The sequence below is a fragment of the Girardinichthys multiradiatus genome, chromosome 24, assembly GCF_021462225.1.
Source record: "Girardinichthys multiradiatus isolate DD_20200921_A chromosome 24, DD_fGirMul_XY1, whole genome shotgun sequence".
Lineage (NCBI taxonomy): Eukaryota > Metazoa > Chordata > Actinopteri > Cyprinodontiformes > Goodeidae > Girardinichthys > Girardinichthys multiradiatus.
The window spans coordinates 2679103-2694435 of record NC_061816.1 but is presented as its reverse complement, the minus strand read 5'-3'; the positions used below and the strand labels follow the sequence as shown (position 1 = coordinate 2694435).

The following is a 15333-nucleotide window of genomic DNA, read 5'->3' as shown; positions in this document are numbered from 1 at the left end:
GCTCCAGAAGCTCCTGCTGATGTTTCACTATCCTAACAACGAGTTCTAATTCAGAGGAATAATCCACCAGCAGACTGAAAACGGCTCCTAAACTTTAACTACCATCCACACAGTTGGCATGAAGAAGGAAACATCCAAACCTAATCTGGGCTGGAAAACATCATCCATCATCTGGTGTCTCTTCCTCTGCTGCGTCCTGCCGCTGTTTGAGCTCCTGCTTCCCTCCAGTTTCTTTGACCAGATGTTCCTCAAGCTGCTGGACTTCTTTCCAGAGTTCATCAACTGCTGCTGCTGCAGCTCTCTTACAGCTTTATCAACACTCCCGCTTCTGGGCTGCTGACGAACAGGGAACAAAGGATAAAGAACTCGAAGAGATCCGCGTGTTTGGGAAGAGGGGGCGGGGCCAGCGGAACCGGAAATCATTTCTTGTAGGATTTTATGGCGGTTGGCAAATACCTGTAGATGTGCATTACCGCCACTAACTGTTATGGAGTGTGAAATGGAACGAGGAATTTAAAAAAAAACTTTAAAAAACCCGCTCATATCTTTTCAAACAAATGAATCATTTTAAAATAGTTTAACTAAGCTTTGTTTTTGTCATCTTTACCTCATTATGAAACTTTTAACTTCCATTCAACAGACCTTGATATCCATTTCAACTAACATATGTCTGGTCACCTCTTTTGCAACCTTGTCTGCCAAGCCATTCATCTTCTATACCACTTATTCCATGGTGGGTCGTAGGGGATCGAACCCAGGACCTTCTGTCTGCAAGGCAACAGTGCTACTAAATGCACCATCGAGCAGAAATGTCTGCTAATCCATGACCTCTAATACCAATATGAGATGGTATCCATGCAAATGTGACAATTAATTGCCTGATTTGTCTTTAATCCCTTGGATTTCCAAGGATTTCTGGTCCATTTGCACCATCTCCTTGTCCTCCAGCAATCTTCAAACCCACTCCAAGCTCTCCATAACTCCCCAGAAGAACCTCATCCAAGGTTTTTCCCTGTAGCTCCTCCCACTTGTGACTGTCCTCTTCTCACCTGCTCTCCAACGTACCACCTGTCAAACTCTGGCACAACAGCATTCTCCTCCAGAAGAAACAACAACACTCACCTCTGAACCAACCAGATGTCCTACTCTGCTCCTCTGCTTCTCCTAAAATCTGTGAGCCAGCTCATATCTCATTATCAGTCATAACCTCCATCATTCCAGTCGTCTCATTAACATCTCCTCCTCTCCTTCCCTCAGACGAACTGACCCTGCTGGAAACAATCACCATTAGACCTGATAAATGTCAGAACTTTACTGTGGTCTCTGACTGGTTTCTGCATGTGGGTCAAAAAACTGACCACGAACATGACAGAAACGTTATAAGTTAAATTGGAGGGGCTCCACTGCCAGTTTAAATGGGAGAGAGAAATGTGGAGCAACCAAACCTGGTTCACTCACCAAGATCATCATGGAATCATTCCAGAGCTTTCTGATAATCCTGAGACCAACAGAGCTGGACATCCTTCTAGATCACGTTTGTGAGAGGTGACCCTTGACCCTTATCAATCTCTCATTTGGCAAGGCAAGTTTATTTATCAGAATCAGAATCAGAAAAGCTTTATTGCCAAGTACGTTTTTGGACATACAAGGAATTTGTTTTGGCGTAGTCAGTGCAAAATTTATTTAGCACATTTCAGTAGCAAGACAATTCAAAGTGCTTTACATGAAGGGAGAATTAAAAAATAAGAAACAGAATAGGCAAATTACCTTACAGTGGCATAAAGGTAATTAAAAAATAAAGATAATAGAATGATGGATAAGAAAATGAAAGGAAAGTTGGACTGAAAACTCAACCAATAATGTTTAGATGGTCCAGTCAAAGGCCATTCTAAACAAATACGTTTTTAATCTTGATTTAAAGCAACTTAGCGTTTCAGCGCTTTTACAGTTTTCTGGGAGTTTATTCCAGATTAGTGGAGCATAACTACTAAAAGCTGCTTCTCCATGTTTGGCTCTGGTTCTGCAGAGTAGATTTGAGCCAGAAGACCTGAGAGGTCTGGGTGGTTGATAACAAGTCTATAATGTATTTTGGTGCTAAGCCATTCAGTGATTTATAGACTAACAGAAGTATTTTAAAGTCTATTTTCTGAGCTACAGGGAGCCAGTGTAGGGACTTTAGAACCGGGGTGATGTGCTCCACTTTCTTAGTTCTAGTGAGGACGCGGGCAGCAGCGTTCTGGATCAACTGCTGCTGTCTGATTGACCTTTTAGGCAGACCTGTGAAGACACTGTTGCATTTGGACACATTAATCACCAGACTGGCTTCACCAAGATGCTCAAATAGTTATTTCATGCTCTCCATGTGTTCAGACCAGAGAGAACTGTAACACCATATCATCCAATGACCATGTTCTGTGACCCTGAGGTTACAGATTCATCAACCTCTGAAAGGTTGCTGCTGCATTTTTTGTGTTCTGTCATGTAGAGTCAGATTGAAACAGGAAAAAACACAGACATGAGTTCAGGAGCAACATGATGGGATTTAATGATAACACAAGACAGAAACTTACAGCAGGAGACGAGGGGAACAGGACACGGAACCAGGCAGGAAAGAACCAGCAGTGAGCAATGGAAACCAGGGAACCTAAATACAGAGGAGATATGATCAATGACATGGGAACCAGGTGAGTCTGATCAGGGGAGTGTAGAACAGCTCTGAGAGGACTGAGCAGGGGAGCTGAGGGAAGGAGACTAATTAACACAGATGAAACAGAGGGAGAAAACCCAAACACAAAGGAACCACAAGTCTAACACTAACATCAGGGAATAACCTAAATGCACAAACAGAACGCCAGAAATAAGTAGAACGATAAACACCAGGAATGAACTAATAAGACAAGACCTGACAATAATGAGCCCAGATGAATGAATTCAATCTAGGAAAACCCAAAACAATCCCAAAATGCCTGTGGATCATGACACGTCCATTAAATGTGGGTCAATCGTATTCTAGAATGTTCTGCTAGTTTTTAGCAGTAGTATCTCAGTGAAACATGTTCTAGATATGGTGCAGCCCTGCCAGGTTCTGAAAGGTTCAGGCCCGTTCTAATGTGTGAGTTTAGAGTTTTCTACAATCCAGACTTTAGTTCACTAAACATGTTGACATTATGAATGTCTTTGTATTTTAGTACTCTCATTTTTTGTTCTGTTTTCTCATTGGTTTATTGTACGTCACGTGATATGTCTAATTTATTGCACCTGTATGAAATAAAAGGTGTGTGTGCTTTTCAAACAAAAGAGGGAGAAACACCATGAAGTCGAGTTGAGCATTGTGCATGTCGTGTTTGCTGCTGCAGCAAAAAGTGTTTCTACGAACAAAACACAAAAAACAACGCTTGAAAAACAATCAAAGTCAACCTATCACAAGAGAGAGGAGATTAGTGGTCTTCTGGGCATTTCCAATTTGCCTCCAAACATCAAACTCTGGGAGAAGATTTATTTGAAGAAATATTGCAGAGAGGAGTTAAGTTCAGTCAACAGTTTGATCATCTAAGTAACGTGAACAGAGGTCTGAACTGAGTGAAACGAGGAGCAGGTGTAGATGATTATTCACTGAGGAACCTTGATAGGTTCAGAGTTCCTCCATAGTGAAATCCGTCCGTCCGTCCGTCCATCCATCGGCAAATGAATGACTCAGTGGAAGTGTAAATTGCAGACCAATCTCTTTAACATGTCAATAAGGTCACCTCTTCATCTTCAGGGTTCCTTTGTCCGAGCTACCGCACCCTGATGGCGGTTAGACTCCGAGGCGTCGGAAACTGTGTGTCCAGTCCAAGATCTGAGAGGAACTGACAGGAAGCAGCTAAAGTGACGATGTGAACACCTCAACACACCTCATACACCTCAGCTGACAGGTAGATGAACTCCTTAACACAGGAGAAGACCTAAAGCCAAGACTTTTACAGATATCAGTTTATCTATGAGACGCTGGAGAACACCATTGGTAAAATGTTTCATCTCCTACATGCATGTTGTCATGATTTGTTTCTGCATTTCTTAGAGACGTTGTCTTTCTTTTAGAGGATAGAGGACCTGTGGAGGAGGAGGAAAGGAGGAAGAGGATGCAGGTGGTGGAGAGGTTTCAGACGGCTCCTTCTGAGGAAATAGCAGCTCTCTGTGGATCCAGGGTGAGACACTTACTGAAGTAAACCTGGAGTAATTCTGTTTGGTTTCTAAGGTGAAGGTTTATCTGATTGTAAAACTGTTTCTGGTTCTGATTTACTGTAATCAGGTCATCAGTTGGTACCAGAACCTCAATCTAAACATGAACCTTTTTGGAAGATCTTGGTCAGACTGGAATCTTTGTGAGCAAACAGATGTACAGTTCTAGTGGTTCTGGATGGAAACATGTCAAACCATCAAACTAACTGATGGTTCTGTCTTCTCCACAGACCTCATTGCTTCAGTCCAAACTAGATCAGGTCTTTGATCTGATTGTTCGTCCTCCTCCGTCTCCATCTGGACAATCGTCTCGTCGTTGGACGCCGATCTATGAGATGAACTTTCCTGACCTCTGTGTGTATTAGAGACTCAACAGGATGACCTGGATCATTATGAAGCATCTGATGTTGTGTTCAAGGAACAGAGGACAGAACAACTGAGGACTGGAAACATGTAGCATGAGTCATGTTTTGTGTTCATAGAAGAAGTTTTCTCAGTGGCTGTTTTGTTCCTCTGAGAAAGATTTAGTTTTGTGTTGATCTCAGTATTTCCCAGTTTTATGTTTCATTTAGTTGTGATTCTTGAAGTGTGATTGTCAAAAAGAAAACTTTATTTAAATCATGTTGAACTAATTTAACTTTAACTGTCCTTTTATTTAGTTTTGTCCCTAAACTTTAAACCAACTCTTTATTTTCCTCTCCAGGCTGCAGAGTCTGCTGATATAAACATGCATCATGCATTCATCTTTTTCCTGATAAACTGTGTAAAATAATGTGCACTACATGTGGCATCCCTGCTACTTCACACTTTGAGTTTGTTAAATGTTTGAAGCTAAATATTTCTAGGATAAAAGACATCATCTGGCAGATTAGCTCAGATTGCTTCAAAACTCTTCCATGATGAAGAGCATTAGTGAAAACGAAGACTGGTCATAGTTGGAAAGTGTTTTAGCTGTGATCAAATAGCTCCGTCTGTTAGAGGATCTCCTGTAGTCTGTAGGGTCGGTTCTCTGAAGGTTCCTGAGGACCAACAAGCTGACAAGGAAATGGATCCATAAAAAGTTTGAGACACAAGAGTGTCGACCTGTTGGATGGTCTCTACAACATGAGACCAGTTTGAAGCTGAAATGGTTCTGACTGAAGACCCAAATAGTGTCAGACATTAAAGACAGATAAATGATTTTTTTTGCACTGTATGAAGGCTGCAGACACCAACAAACAAGATGTTCTGGACTGAGACATTTTGACTGCTGGGAATTTATTTCACTTGGTGAGCTTGACTTTGATTCCAATAACTTTAAACCTGTAACTGTGTCAAACTGACCGGATGTTCTCAATCAAAGGTTTTCTCTCTGAATGGAGATAAATAAATGTTGGCTTTAGTTCTTCATCTGGTCATCTGAGAGGAACATTGCTGATAAACTGTTGGAGATGATGATCTCAGAGTGGAAAGTTTGAACCATGTTTCATGTATCATGTGTGACCTGGTAGATCAAGGTGTTGGTTAGTATGAACTGCATGGGCTTCATCTAAAACCAACTGTGTCAGGGTTTAAACGCAGCAAACTGGAGGAAGGACAGACAGGGTATGAAACACAGAAAACATCTGATTCATGGAGACACTGATCAAGAATGATCATATCTGTGCAGCGTCCCAACTCAGTTACCTTCTGCTACAACTAATCTGTCCACTAGAGGGAGCACAGATACTTCCACAGGTTCTGCTTCAAACTTAAAGATGAAATAACTGCATTCAGTGTTATTTGACTACTTTGTTAAATTTATTCTTTGAATAAAGAAATGTCTGTTTTTATTTCCTTGTTTTCCTTAAAATAGTTTTAAGAAGCAACGTCCAGCTTTCTGACTCAATAACTCATTTTATTAAGAATTGGAGGATAAAGAAACCAAAGACTGACAAACACATTTAACACGACTAAAACAAGATGAAATGCTGAAGGAAAGAACTCAGTGTGTCATGTTCATTTTTCATGATGTGTTTTTAATCAAATATTTAGACTGAAAATAAAACAAGTCAAATAAAACAACAGCAACAAATTTCCACCCACTGCTCTAAAAGTGAGAGCTGTAAAAAACGACAGCATGAATAAAAGCAAATAAAAACAGAAGGTTACAGTAAACACACATAAAATGATTCCTTGGCTGCTGATATAGAAATGACCTGTTACTGGATACAAATTCACATTTACCTTCAGAAAGTTCAACCATGTTTTCCAGCTGGAGCCAAACACTGTTGAGCTGGATGTCACCTGTGCTGAAAGCCAGCAGATAACCAAACCCCAGCATGATTTCAATGTGTGAGAACATAATAGAAGGTGAGGAAGGGAGGGAATAAAGCTCAGACAGCATGGGATCAAAGTCTGTGGTGACATTAACTTCAGTCCAACTGTGGAAATAAAAAGATAAAAGTCCAGAAAAAGACAGAAAACCTGAATGAGCCAACAGCTCAGTGTGATAGACTAAAGTGTGTGTGTGTACTGAGAACATCTAGTGTCCTAGTTCAAGTCCTCAACTGTACAAAGAGCTTCTATTAATAGATCTTTATCATAAATGATGTTGAGATAGTTTAACAGCTTTAGACATTTTTCTATGACTTTATCAATGGAATTGAACTTGACATTAGTTAGTAAAGTTGAAAGAAAATTCACATTAGTTGATAAACCAGCTGCTGTCAGCTCCATCCATTAGATTGAGCCAATAGGTCAAAGGTCATGACTGAAAGGCGTTAGGATACGACTGTTTAATATCTGGTTGGATAGCTCAAGGTGTTTGTTCAGCGATCATCAACATGGAGGTCATGGGATCAAGACTGAGAAGATCCATGTTTTTAAAAACCAAAACTGAATAATTTGAGAGAACTTTGAAGAACATTTCAAAGAGTTGAACCAGTGTGAGTCAATAGCTCAACATGATGGACCGTAGGGTGGAGATTCAAGAAAGTCTGAGTTCAACTTCTCATCAGGAACCATTTAGGAGCTGATTTGTTGTGAAGAACCTCAGAGTCTGTATTTTGAGAAGTTCAGGGATGAAAGTGAAAAGTTGAAAAGCACCTAAGAGAAGAGAGATGAGAGAGGAGCAGACCTGATGGTGTGGAGGAACGGTCTGTGACCAGAAGATGCCAGTGGTGGAGTTCCTGGGTTCAAGTCCTGTCTGTGCTATTACCTGGACAGAAGATTTAGTCCTGTATAATGGTTTGCTCAGAGTGTAGAGAGAACTGTTAGGAGTTGACAAGGTCCTTTGTTCAAAGCACATCTTGATGTGTAATTTTATCAGACTTCTAGAAGATAAAAAGATAAATGCACTGGGAGAAATGGTCAGAGTGTGAAGGGTCTTGGTAGCATGGTGGGATTGTCCATGACTGTAAGTCACCAGCAGTGGTCCTGGATCATCACTAAAAGCTGTCCCACTAGCGTGGTGGGACAGAGCCTGTGTTGTTCTTGCTGTCTTGCCAGAGTGAGATGAAACAAAAGATCAGGTTGATACATCTGGGGGAAAGAACCTCTCTCTGCAACGAAACAACCACTACATAATTCTAGCATATATTACTAACTATACTTTAGCAAACTACACTACTTACTTGACTTGACTACTTTTACTAGCAACATAGTACGTACTATGTTGCTAGTAAAAGTAGTCAAGTCAAGTAAGTAGTGTAGTTTGCTAAAGTATAGCGTGCGTCAGAGTGAGAACTAGGACATACGCGGGAAGGGAAGGGAAGGAACACAACATATTCTAAAAACATATAATGGGTGTGTTAGAGAGAAGGATCTACAACGTTAAGCATGTATGTGTGTGTATGTGTGGATGTGTTTTCTATATCTTTCAAGAAGATTAGAGAGTATATAACAGCTAAGCTTTTTAGGATGATCCAGGCCTAGTGAATAGTGGAGATTTGAACCAGACGCTGCACCACTGGTGACTTACGGTCGCGAACAGTCCACACCACAAGACCCTTCACACATTATTATTTACAGAGAGCACATTAGTACATAGATTCAGCTGGGGCAGGATGTGGTCACCCTATGTCCAGTCGTAATCTTTCAGGGCAGCTGCCCTGAAAGATTAAAGTCCTCTAAAATGGTGGGGATGATGATACATCCCCACCTTAACCTGTCGTCCTGGCTCCCCCTTGCCGTAGCATCATAGGTGTACCTACATAATCTGTCATGACACTAATTGTTGGGCTTTTGGTTTTTCTTTTGCTGAAAGTTGGAACACTGAGTTTGAATTTGTTTATGAAGGACTGGAGATGGCAGGGTTTGAACCCAGGATCATCGGGTCCATAGCACAGCGCCTCAAATGACAAGACCAACCAACCAGCTGAGAAGCAAAGAGATCTAGTTCCCAAGCCAGCCGAGAGACATAGTCCCTCCAGGGTCCCCTGGGCCATTCCCCGGGCCTCCTCCTGGTGGGACGTGCCTGGAACACCTCCCGTGGAAGGCTTCCAGGAGGCATCCGGTATAGATGCCCGAGCCACCTCAACTGGCTCCTCTCGATGTGGAGGAGCAGCGGCTCTACTCCGAGCCCCTCCTGGATGGCCGAGGTCCTCACCCTATGTCTAAGGGAGTGCCCATCCACCCTACGGAGGAAGCTCATTTCAGGAGCTTGTAGCCGGGATCTCGTTCTTTGTCAATGTGTTTAAAATCCCTCAGTTACATTAAGCTGCACAGCTACAGCTCCTGTTGTAAGTAAAATGACTTTTTCCCAACCTTTAGCATCCCTAACCCTACTGAAGGAACAGTAAATCTAATACAGGTCTGTGATCAGAGGCTGCAGCTGCTCTGTTTCTGTGGAAGTATACAGGTCCTTCTCAAAATATTAGCATATTGTGATGAAGTTCATTATTTTCCATAATATCATGATGAAAATTTAACATTCATATATTTTAGATTCATTGCACACTAACTGAAATATTTCAGGTCTTTTATTGTCTTAATACGGATGATTTTGGCATACAGCTCATGAAAACCCAAAATTCCTATCTCATAAAATTAGCATATCATTAAAAGGGTCTCTAAACGAGCTATGAACCTAATCATCTGAATCAACGAGCTAACTCTAAACACCTGCAAAAGATTCCTGAGGCCTTTAAAACTCCCAGCCTGGTTCATCACTCAAAACCCCAATCATGGGTAAGACTGCCGACCTGACTGCTGTCCAGAAGGCCACTATTGACACCCTCAAGCAAGAGGGTAAGACACAGAAAGAAATTTCTGAACGAATAGGCTGTTCCCAGAGTGCTGTATCAAGGCAGCTCAGTGGGAAGTCTGTGGGAAGGAAAAAGTGTGGCAGAAAACGCTGCACAACGAGAAGAGGTGACCGGATCCTGAGGAAGATTGTGGAGAAGGGCCGATTCCAGACCTTGAGGGACCTGCGGAAGCAGTGGACTGAGTCTGGAGTAGAAACATCCAGAGCCACCGTGCACAGGCGTGTGCAGAAAATGGGCTACAGGTGCCGCATTCCCCAGGTCAAGCCACTTTTGAACCAGAAACAGCGGCAGAAGCGCCTGACCTGGGCTACAGAGAAGCAGCACTGGACTGTTGCTCAGTGGTCCAAAGTACCTTTTTCGGATGAAAGCAAATTCTGCATGTCATTCGGAAATCAAGGTGCCAGAGTCTGGAGGAAGACTGGGGAGAAGGAAATGCCAAAATGCCAGAAGTCCAGTGTCAAGTACCCACAGTCAGTGATGGTCTGGGGTGCCGTGTCAGCTGCTGGTGTTGGTCCACTGTGTTTTATCAAGGGCAGGGTCAATGCAGCTAGCTATCAGGAGATTTTGGAGCACTTCATGCTTCCATCTGCTGAAAAGCTTTATGGAGATGAAGATTTCATTTTTCAGCACGACCTGGCACCTGCTCACAGTGCCAAAACCACTGGTAAATGGTTTACTGACCATAGTATCACTGTGCTCAATTGGCCTGCCAACTCTCCCGACCTGAACCCCATAGAGAATCTGTGGGATATTGTGAAGAGAACGTTGAGAGACTCAAGACCCAACACTCTGGATGAGCTAAAGGCCGCTATCGAAGCATCCTGAGCCTCCATAAGACCTCAGCAGTGCCACAGGCTGATTGCCTCCATGCCACGCCGCATTGAAGCAGTCATTTCTGCCAAAGGATTCCCGACCAAGTATTGAGTGCATAACTGTACATGATTATTTGAAGGTTGACGTTTTTTGTATTAAAAACACTTTTCTTTTATTGGTCGGATGAAATATGCTAATTTTGTGAGATAGGAATTTTGGGTTTTCATGAGCTGTATGCCACAATCATCAGCAGATGGATGCATGAAGTGCTCCAAAATCTCCTGATAGCTAGCTGCATTGACCCTGCCCTTGATAAAACACAGTGGACCAACACCAGCAGCTGACACGGCACCCCAGACCATCACTGACTGTGGGTACTTGACACTGGACTTCTGGCATTTTGGCATTTCCTTCTCCCCAGTCTTCCTCCAGACTCTGGCACCTTGATTTCCGAATGACATGCAGAATTTGCTTTCATCCGAAAAAGGTACTTTGGACCACTGAGCAACAGTCCAGTGCTGCTTCTCTGTAGCCCAGGTCAGGCGCTTCTGCCGCTGTTTCTGGTTCAAAAGTGGCTTGACCTGGGGAATGTGGCACCTGTAGCCCATTTCCTGCACACGCCTGTGCACGGTGGCTCTGGATGTTTCTACTCCAGACTCAGTCCACTGCTTCCGCAGGTCCCCCAAGGTCTGGAATCGGCCCTTCTCCACAATCTTCCTCAGGGTCCGGTCACCTCTTCTCGTTGTGCAGCGTTTTCTGCCACACTTTTTCCTTCCCACAGACTTCCCACTGAGGTGCCTTGATACAGCACTCTGGGAACAGCCTATTCGTTCAGAAATTTCTTTCTGTGTCTTATCCTCTTGCTTGAGGGTGTCAATAGTGGCCTTCTGGACAGCTGTCAGGTCGGCAGTCTTACCCATGATTGGGGTTTTGAGTGATGAACCAGGCTGGGAGTTTTAAAGGCCTCGGGAATCTTTTGCAGGTGTTTAGAGTTAACTCGTTGATTCAGATGATTAGGTTCATAGCTCGTTTAGAGACCCTTTTAATGATATGCTAATTTTGTGAGATAGGAATTTTGGGTTTTCATGAGCTGTATGCAAAATCATCCGTATTAAGACAATAAAAGACCTGAAATATTTTAGTTAGTGTGCAATGAATCTAAAATATATGAATGTTAAATTTTCATCATGACATTATGGAAAATAATGAACTTTATCCCAATATGCTAATATTTTGAGAAGGACCTGTATATGTATGTATGTATATATATATATATATATATATATATATATATACACTACTCCAAAAAACTAAAGGGAACACTTAAACAACACAATATAACTCCAAGTAAATCAAAGTTCTGTGAAATCAAACTGTCCACTTAGGAAGCAACACTGATTGACAATCAATTTCACAGCTGTTGTTCAAATGGAAAAGACAACAGGGGGAAATCTTTGGCGATTAGCAAGACACACTCAATAAAGGAGTGGTTCTGCAGGTGGGGACCACAGACCACTTCTCAGTACCGATGCTTTCTGGCTGATGTTTTGGTCATTTTTGAATGTTGGTGGTGCTTTCACACTCATGGTAGCATGAGACGGACTCTACAACCCGCACAAGTGGCTCAGGTGGTGCAGCTCATCCAGGATGGCACATCAATGCGAGCTGTGGCAAGAAGGTTTGCTGTGGTTGTCAGCGTAGTGTCCAGAGCCTGGAGGCGATAAAAGGAGACAGGCCAGTACACCAGGAGACGTGGAGGAGGCCGTAGGAGGGCAACAACCCAGCAGCAGGACCGCTACCTCCACCTTTGTGCAAGGAGGAACAGGAGGAGCACTGCCAGAGCCCTGCAAAATGACCTCCAGCAGGCCACAAAGGTGCATGTGTCTGAACAAAAAGTTAGAAACCAACTCCACGAGGATGGTATGAGGACCGAACGTCTACAAACGGGGGTTGCGCTCACAGCCCAACACCGTGCAGGACGCTTGGCATTTGCCAGAGAACACCAGGATTGGCAAATTTGCCACTGGTGCCCTGTGGTCTTCACAGATGAAAGCAGGTTCACACTGAGCACATGTGACAGACGTGATGGAGTCTGGAGACACTGTGGAGAGTGATCTGCTGCCTGCAACAGTGGTGTGGCATTTCATTGGAGGGCAGCATGGCCCTCCATGTACTCGCCAGAGGTAACCTGACTGCCATTAGGTACCGAGATGAGATCCTCAGACCCCTTGTGAGACCATAGGCTGGTGCGAGAGGAAGTGCTGCCATCAAAACTAAATTTGGTGCTTTTAAAAACTGCAGATATCCTTGCCTACTTTCCAGGTTTTAGCGGCATGTTTTTCTGTCCGCTGTCGGGAGCAGGTGTTTACCTGCATGCGGTCACATGTAACTCAGTGTGTCAGCATCAGCGATGGTGACACAGAGTCTGAGGAGCCTGTTTTCATCCAACTTTTGTCAAGTTTGGCCATAGAAAGTAGAGACAACACAGGGACTGAAAATGCTCATGATGTGATCTATTAAAATGAATGAATTTAGCTGTTAAAATGTACTATTACTACATGCTACGTGATCATCTTGGGTGGGCGAGGCACCCCCCTTCGATAATGATAGGGGAAACACTGCAGGTGCTTCCTTAGATTAGAAGTATTCCCACCGCTGGCCTTTCACTTTCCGTCACAAATATTGCAGCGAGTGTAATCTCCACTGCATTTTGAGAAGTGGAACCCTAGTTTTTGAGCGCTTTCTATCGGCCATGCTTTGTTGACCAGCGATTACTGACGTCATTACCCTCTTGTGTGTGCAATGCTGTGTTCATGTCCGACATGGAAAATCGCCCACTCTTCCACTCCCTCGGTGTCACAATGGTGCGTTTAGATTCCGAAACATGGCACCGTTTGATTTTACTTGAAATGGTACTCAGTTGTACCGACAGAATTCGGTCGGTACCTATAAAAGGGCCGAATTTAGTACCCATCCCTAATTACTGTAGCCAAGCATTTTACTGAGAAGGGAAATCTAGCCAGCAAAAACAACCCTTCACAAGAAGGTGACGTAACTTTTGACATATGCAGTAACATCAACTACATGAAAGGGTATATACAGTGATGTCACCACCCCTTTAAACAGCTTGTACTGCTGTTCCAACACCTAGACAACAGTGATTAATCTTAAAGGCTGTTGTTAGCATTATAGATGGACTACGTTAATATTAGCCAACATGCTAGTGACACCCCACATGCTAATGTTAGCATTTTAGCTAACATTTTTGCCTTTGATGTGGGTTGTCAGTGAGTCAATTCAGCTGTGTAATAATGTATTACAGTTTTTCAGTGTAGAGCAAAGAGCTTTAACACTATGTTTATTTTCGGCACATTAAGAGGCAGTTCTGCATGGTCAGTATCACTGTTAGAAAATATATTTAAAAGATAATCTGCCTCTACCCTGAAATAGAGCAAAGTACATTATTAAGTAAGAGCATGTGTGTCAAAAAACATTTTTATTAATGAACAAAACAGACATTCACATTAATCTTTTACATAGATTATGCAGTTATCAAAATTTACAAGAGGTTGATAGAAATGCTTTCTTCTCCAGTAAATTGTTTGATGTTACTGAAAGAATAATAGGACTGCAAAAAAAAATATTTATGGGAGCAACCAATGAAAACAAAACAGCATGATTTAATTTATATAGATCTTCACACAGCTTTTAAAAAAAAAGCAGTTTTATATAGTTTAAAAAATTTGACAACTACACACTAATCTAGAGATGTACACTGATTTACATCCTGTTAGATCACATCCATTAGATCGCAGACAGGTGGGGAGGCTTTTTCATTCATATTCATGCTGATGGTACAGTTCCTGAGCTGAGCCATCGTCATATGGACAAACGAGACTACACTAGATCTTCTGGCAAGTTACACCAGCTCTTTGTTCAAATTAAGCTTTCCAAGAAATAACCAACATGTTGTTGAAAATGAGAAAATTCACTTATGTTCTAGCTTTGTAGGCTGCATATGGCACAGCTTGGCTTGAATCTGTGAAGACATATAAAGCGAAATGTGCTGCCTGGTCTCAGTCAAAAGTCATAAGTCCTCCATAAGATAATGATCCAGAACAAAAAGCTAAAACTCAGTTTACTCTCATGTTTTGGCTGATCATCAGTTTTAGCTGACTCCTCAGAGGTGACTGCTTCAAAGGTCAAACAAGAAAATATGAAGTAATGATTATTGTTCTTTGTCCCCAAGCTACTTTCATTACAAATATTTTTTTTAAATGATATATTTTTGTCTTCATTATCGTTTGTTTCAAACTACTTTTGTGAGTTTCACATTATTTCATAGCTAAATCGGATATTCTTTTAGAAAATAATAGCAAGATATCAATCATTTTGTCCCAATATGTACTTTTAGCCCTCACAATGTCTCTGAAAAATCATCCGTTGATTATTAAAATATCAACATTGTGAAACTAAACAAATAAATGAAAGTCTGATGCCAGGGAACAAACTTCTGAAATTAGGAAAAAAATAGAACAAGTCTGTAGAGAGACCTTTGTGTTTATATTCTTATTTTATTTTATTCAAACAGATTCGATGTAAAAAAGGGTGTTATCAAAGATAATAAGTACAAAATGATCTCAGGTGACAGACGTCAATTTAATAAATCAATTCCTGTTTTCGCCCAATCATACGTTGCGCTTTATTTCTTTTGTTACTTCCTGTTACATTTATCCAATCAAACATTGAGGTGTTGATGCGCCGTTAGTGACATGCTAGTCCATTCATGCAGTACAGACCAAAGGTTTGGACACATCTTCTCATTCAAAGAGTTTTCTTTATTTTCAGGACTATGAATATTGTAGCTTCACACTGAAGGCATCAAAACTATTAATTAACACATGTGTAATTATATACTGAACAAAAAAGTGTGAAACAACTGAAAATATGTCTTATATTCTAGGTTCTTCAAAGTAGCCACCTTTTGCTTTGATTACTGCTCTGCACACTCTTGGTATTCTGTTGATGAACTTCAAGAGGTCGTCACCTGAAATGGTTTTCACTTCACAGGTGT

The 15333-nt window shown here is 41.9% G+C and overlaps 1 protein-coding gene across 9 annotated transcripts in view; it reads left to right on the top strand.

Annotated features, from left to right (window-relative positions):
* LOC124861426 (gastrula zinc finger protein XlCGF57.1-like) overlaps positions 1-15333 on the top strand; it is a 1067819-nt gene that overhangs the window by 141987 nt on the left and 910499 nt on the right. Inside the window, exons 3-5 of one of the 9 annotated variants that reach the window (XM_047355198.1) lie at positions 4081-4187; positions 4292-4364; positions 4452-7078. The exons of 6 other annotated variants lie outside the window; for them this stretch is intronic. In XM_047355198.1, the coding sequence (XP_047211154.1) occupies positions 4081-4187; positions 4292-4364; positions 4452-4489 (218 nt within the window). In that variant the 3' untranslated portion in view covers positions 4490-7078. Of the gene's footprint in view, positions 1-4080; positions 4238-4291; positions 4365-4451; positions 7079-15333 lie in introns of those variants that run through there. 2 more of the 9 variants (XM_047355202.1, XM_047355197.1) reach the window with 2 other exon arrangements.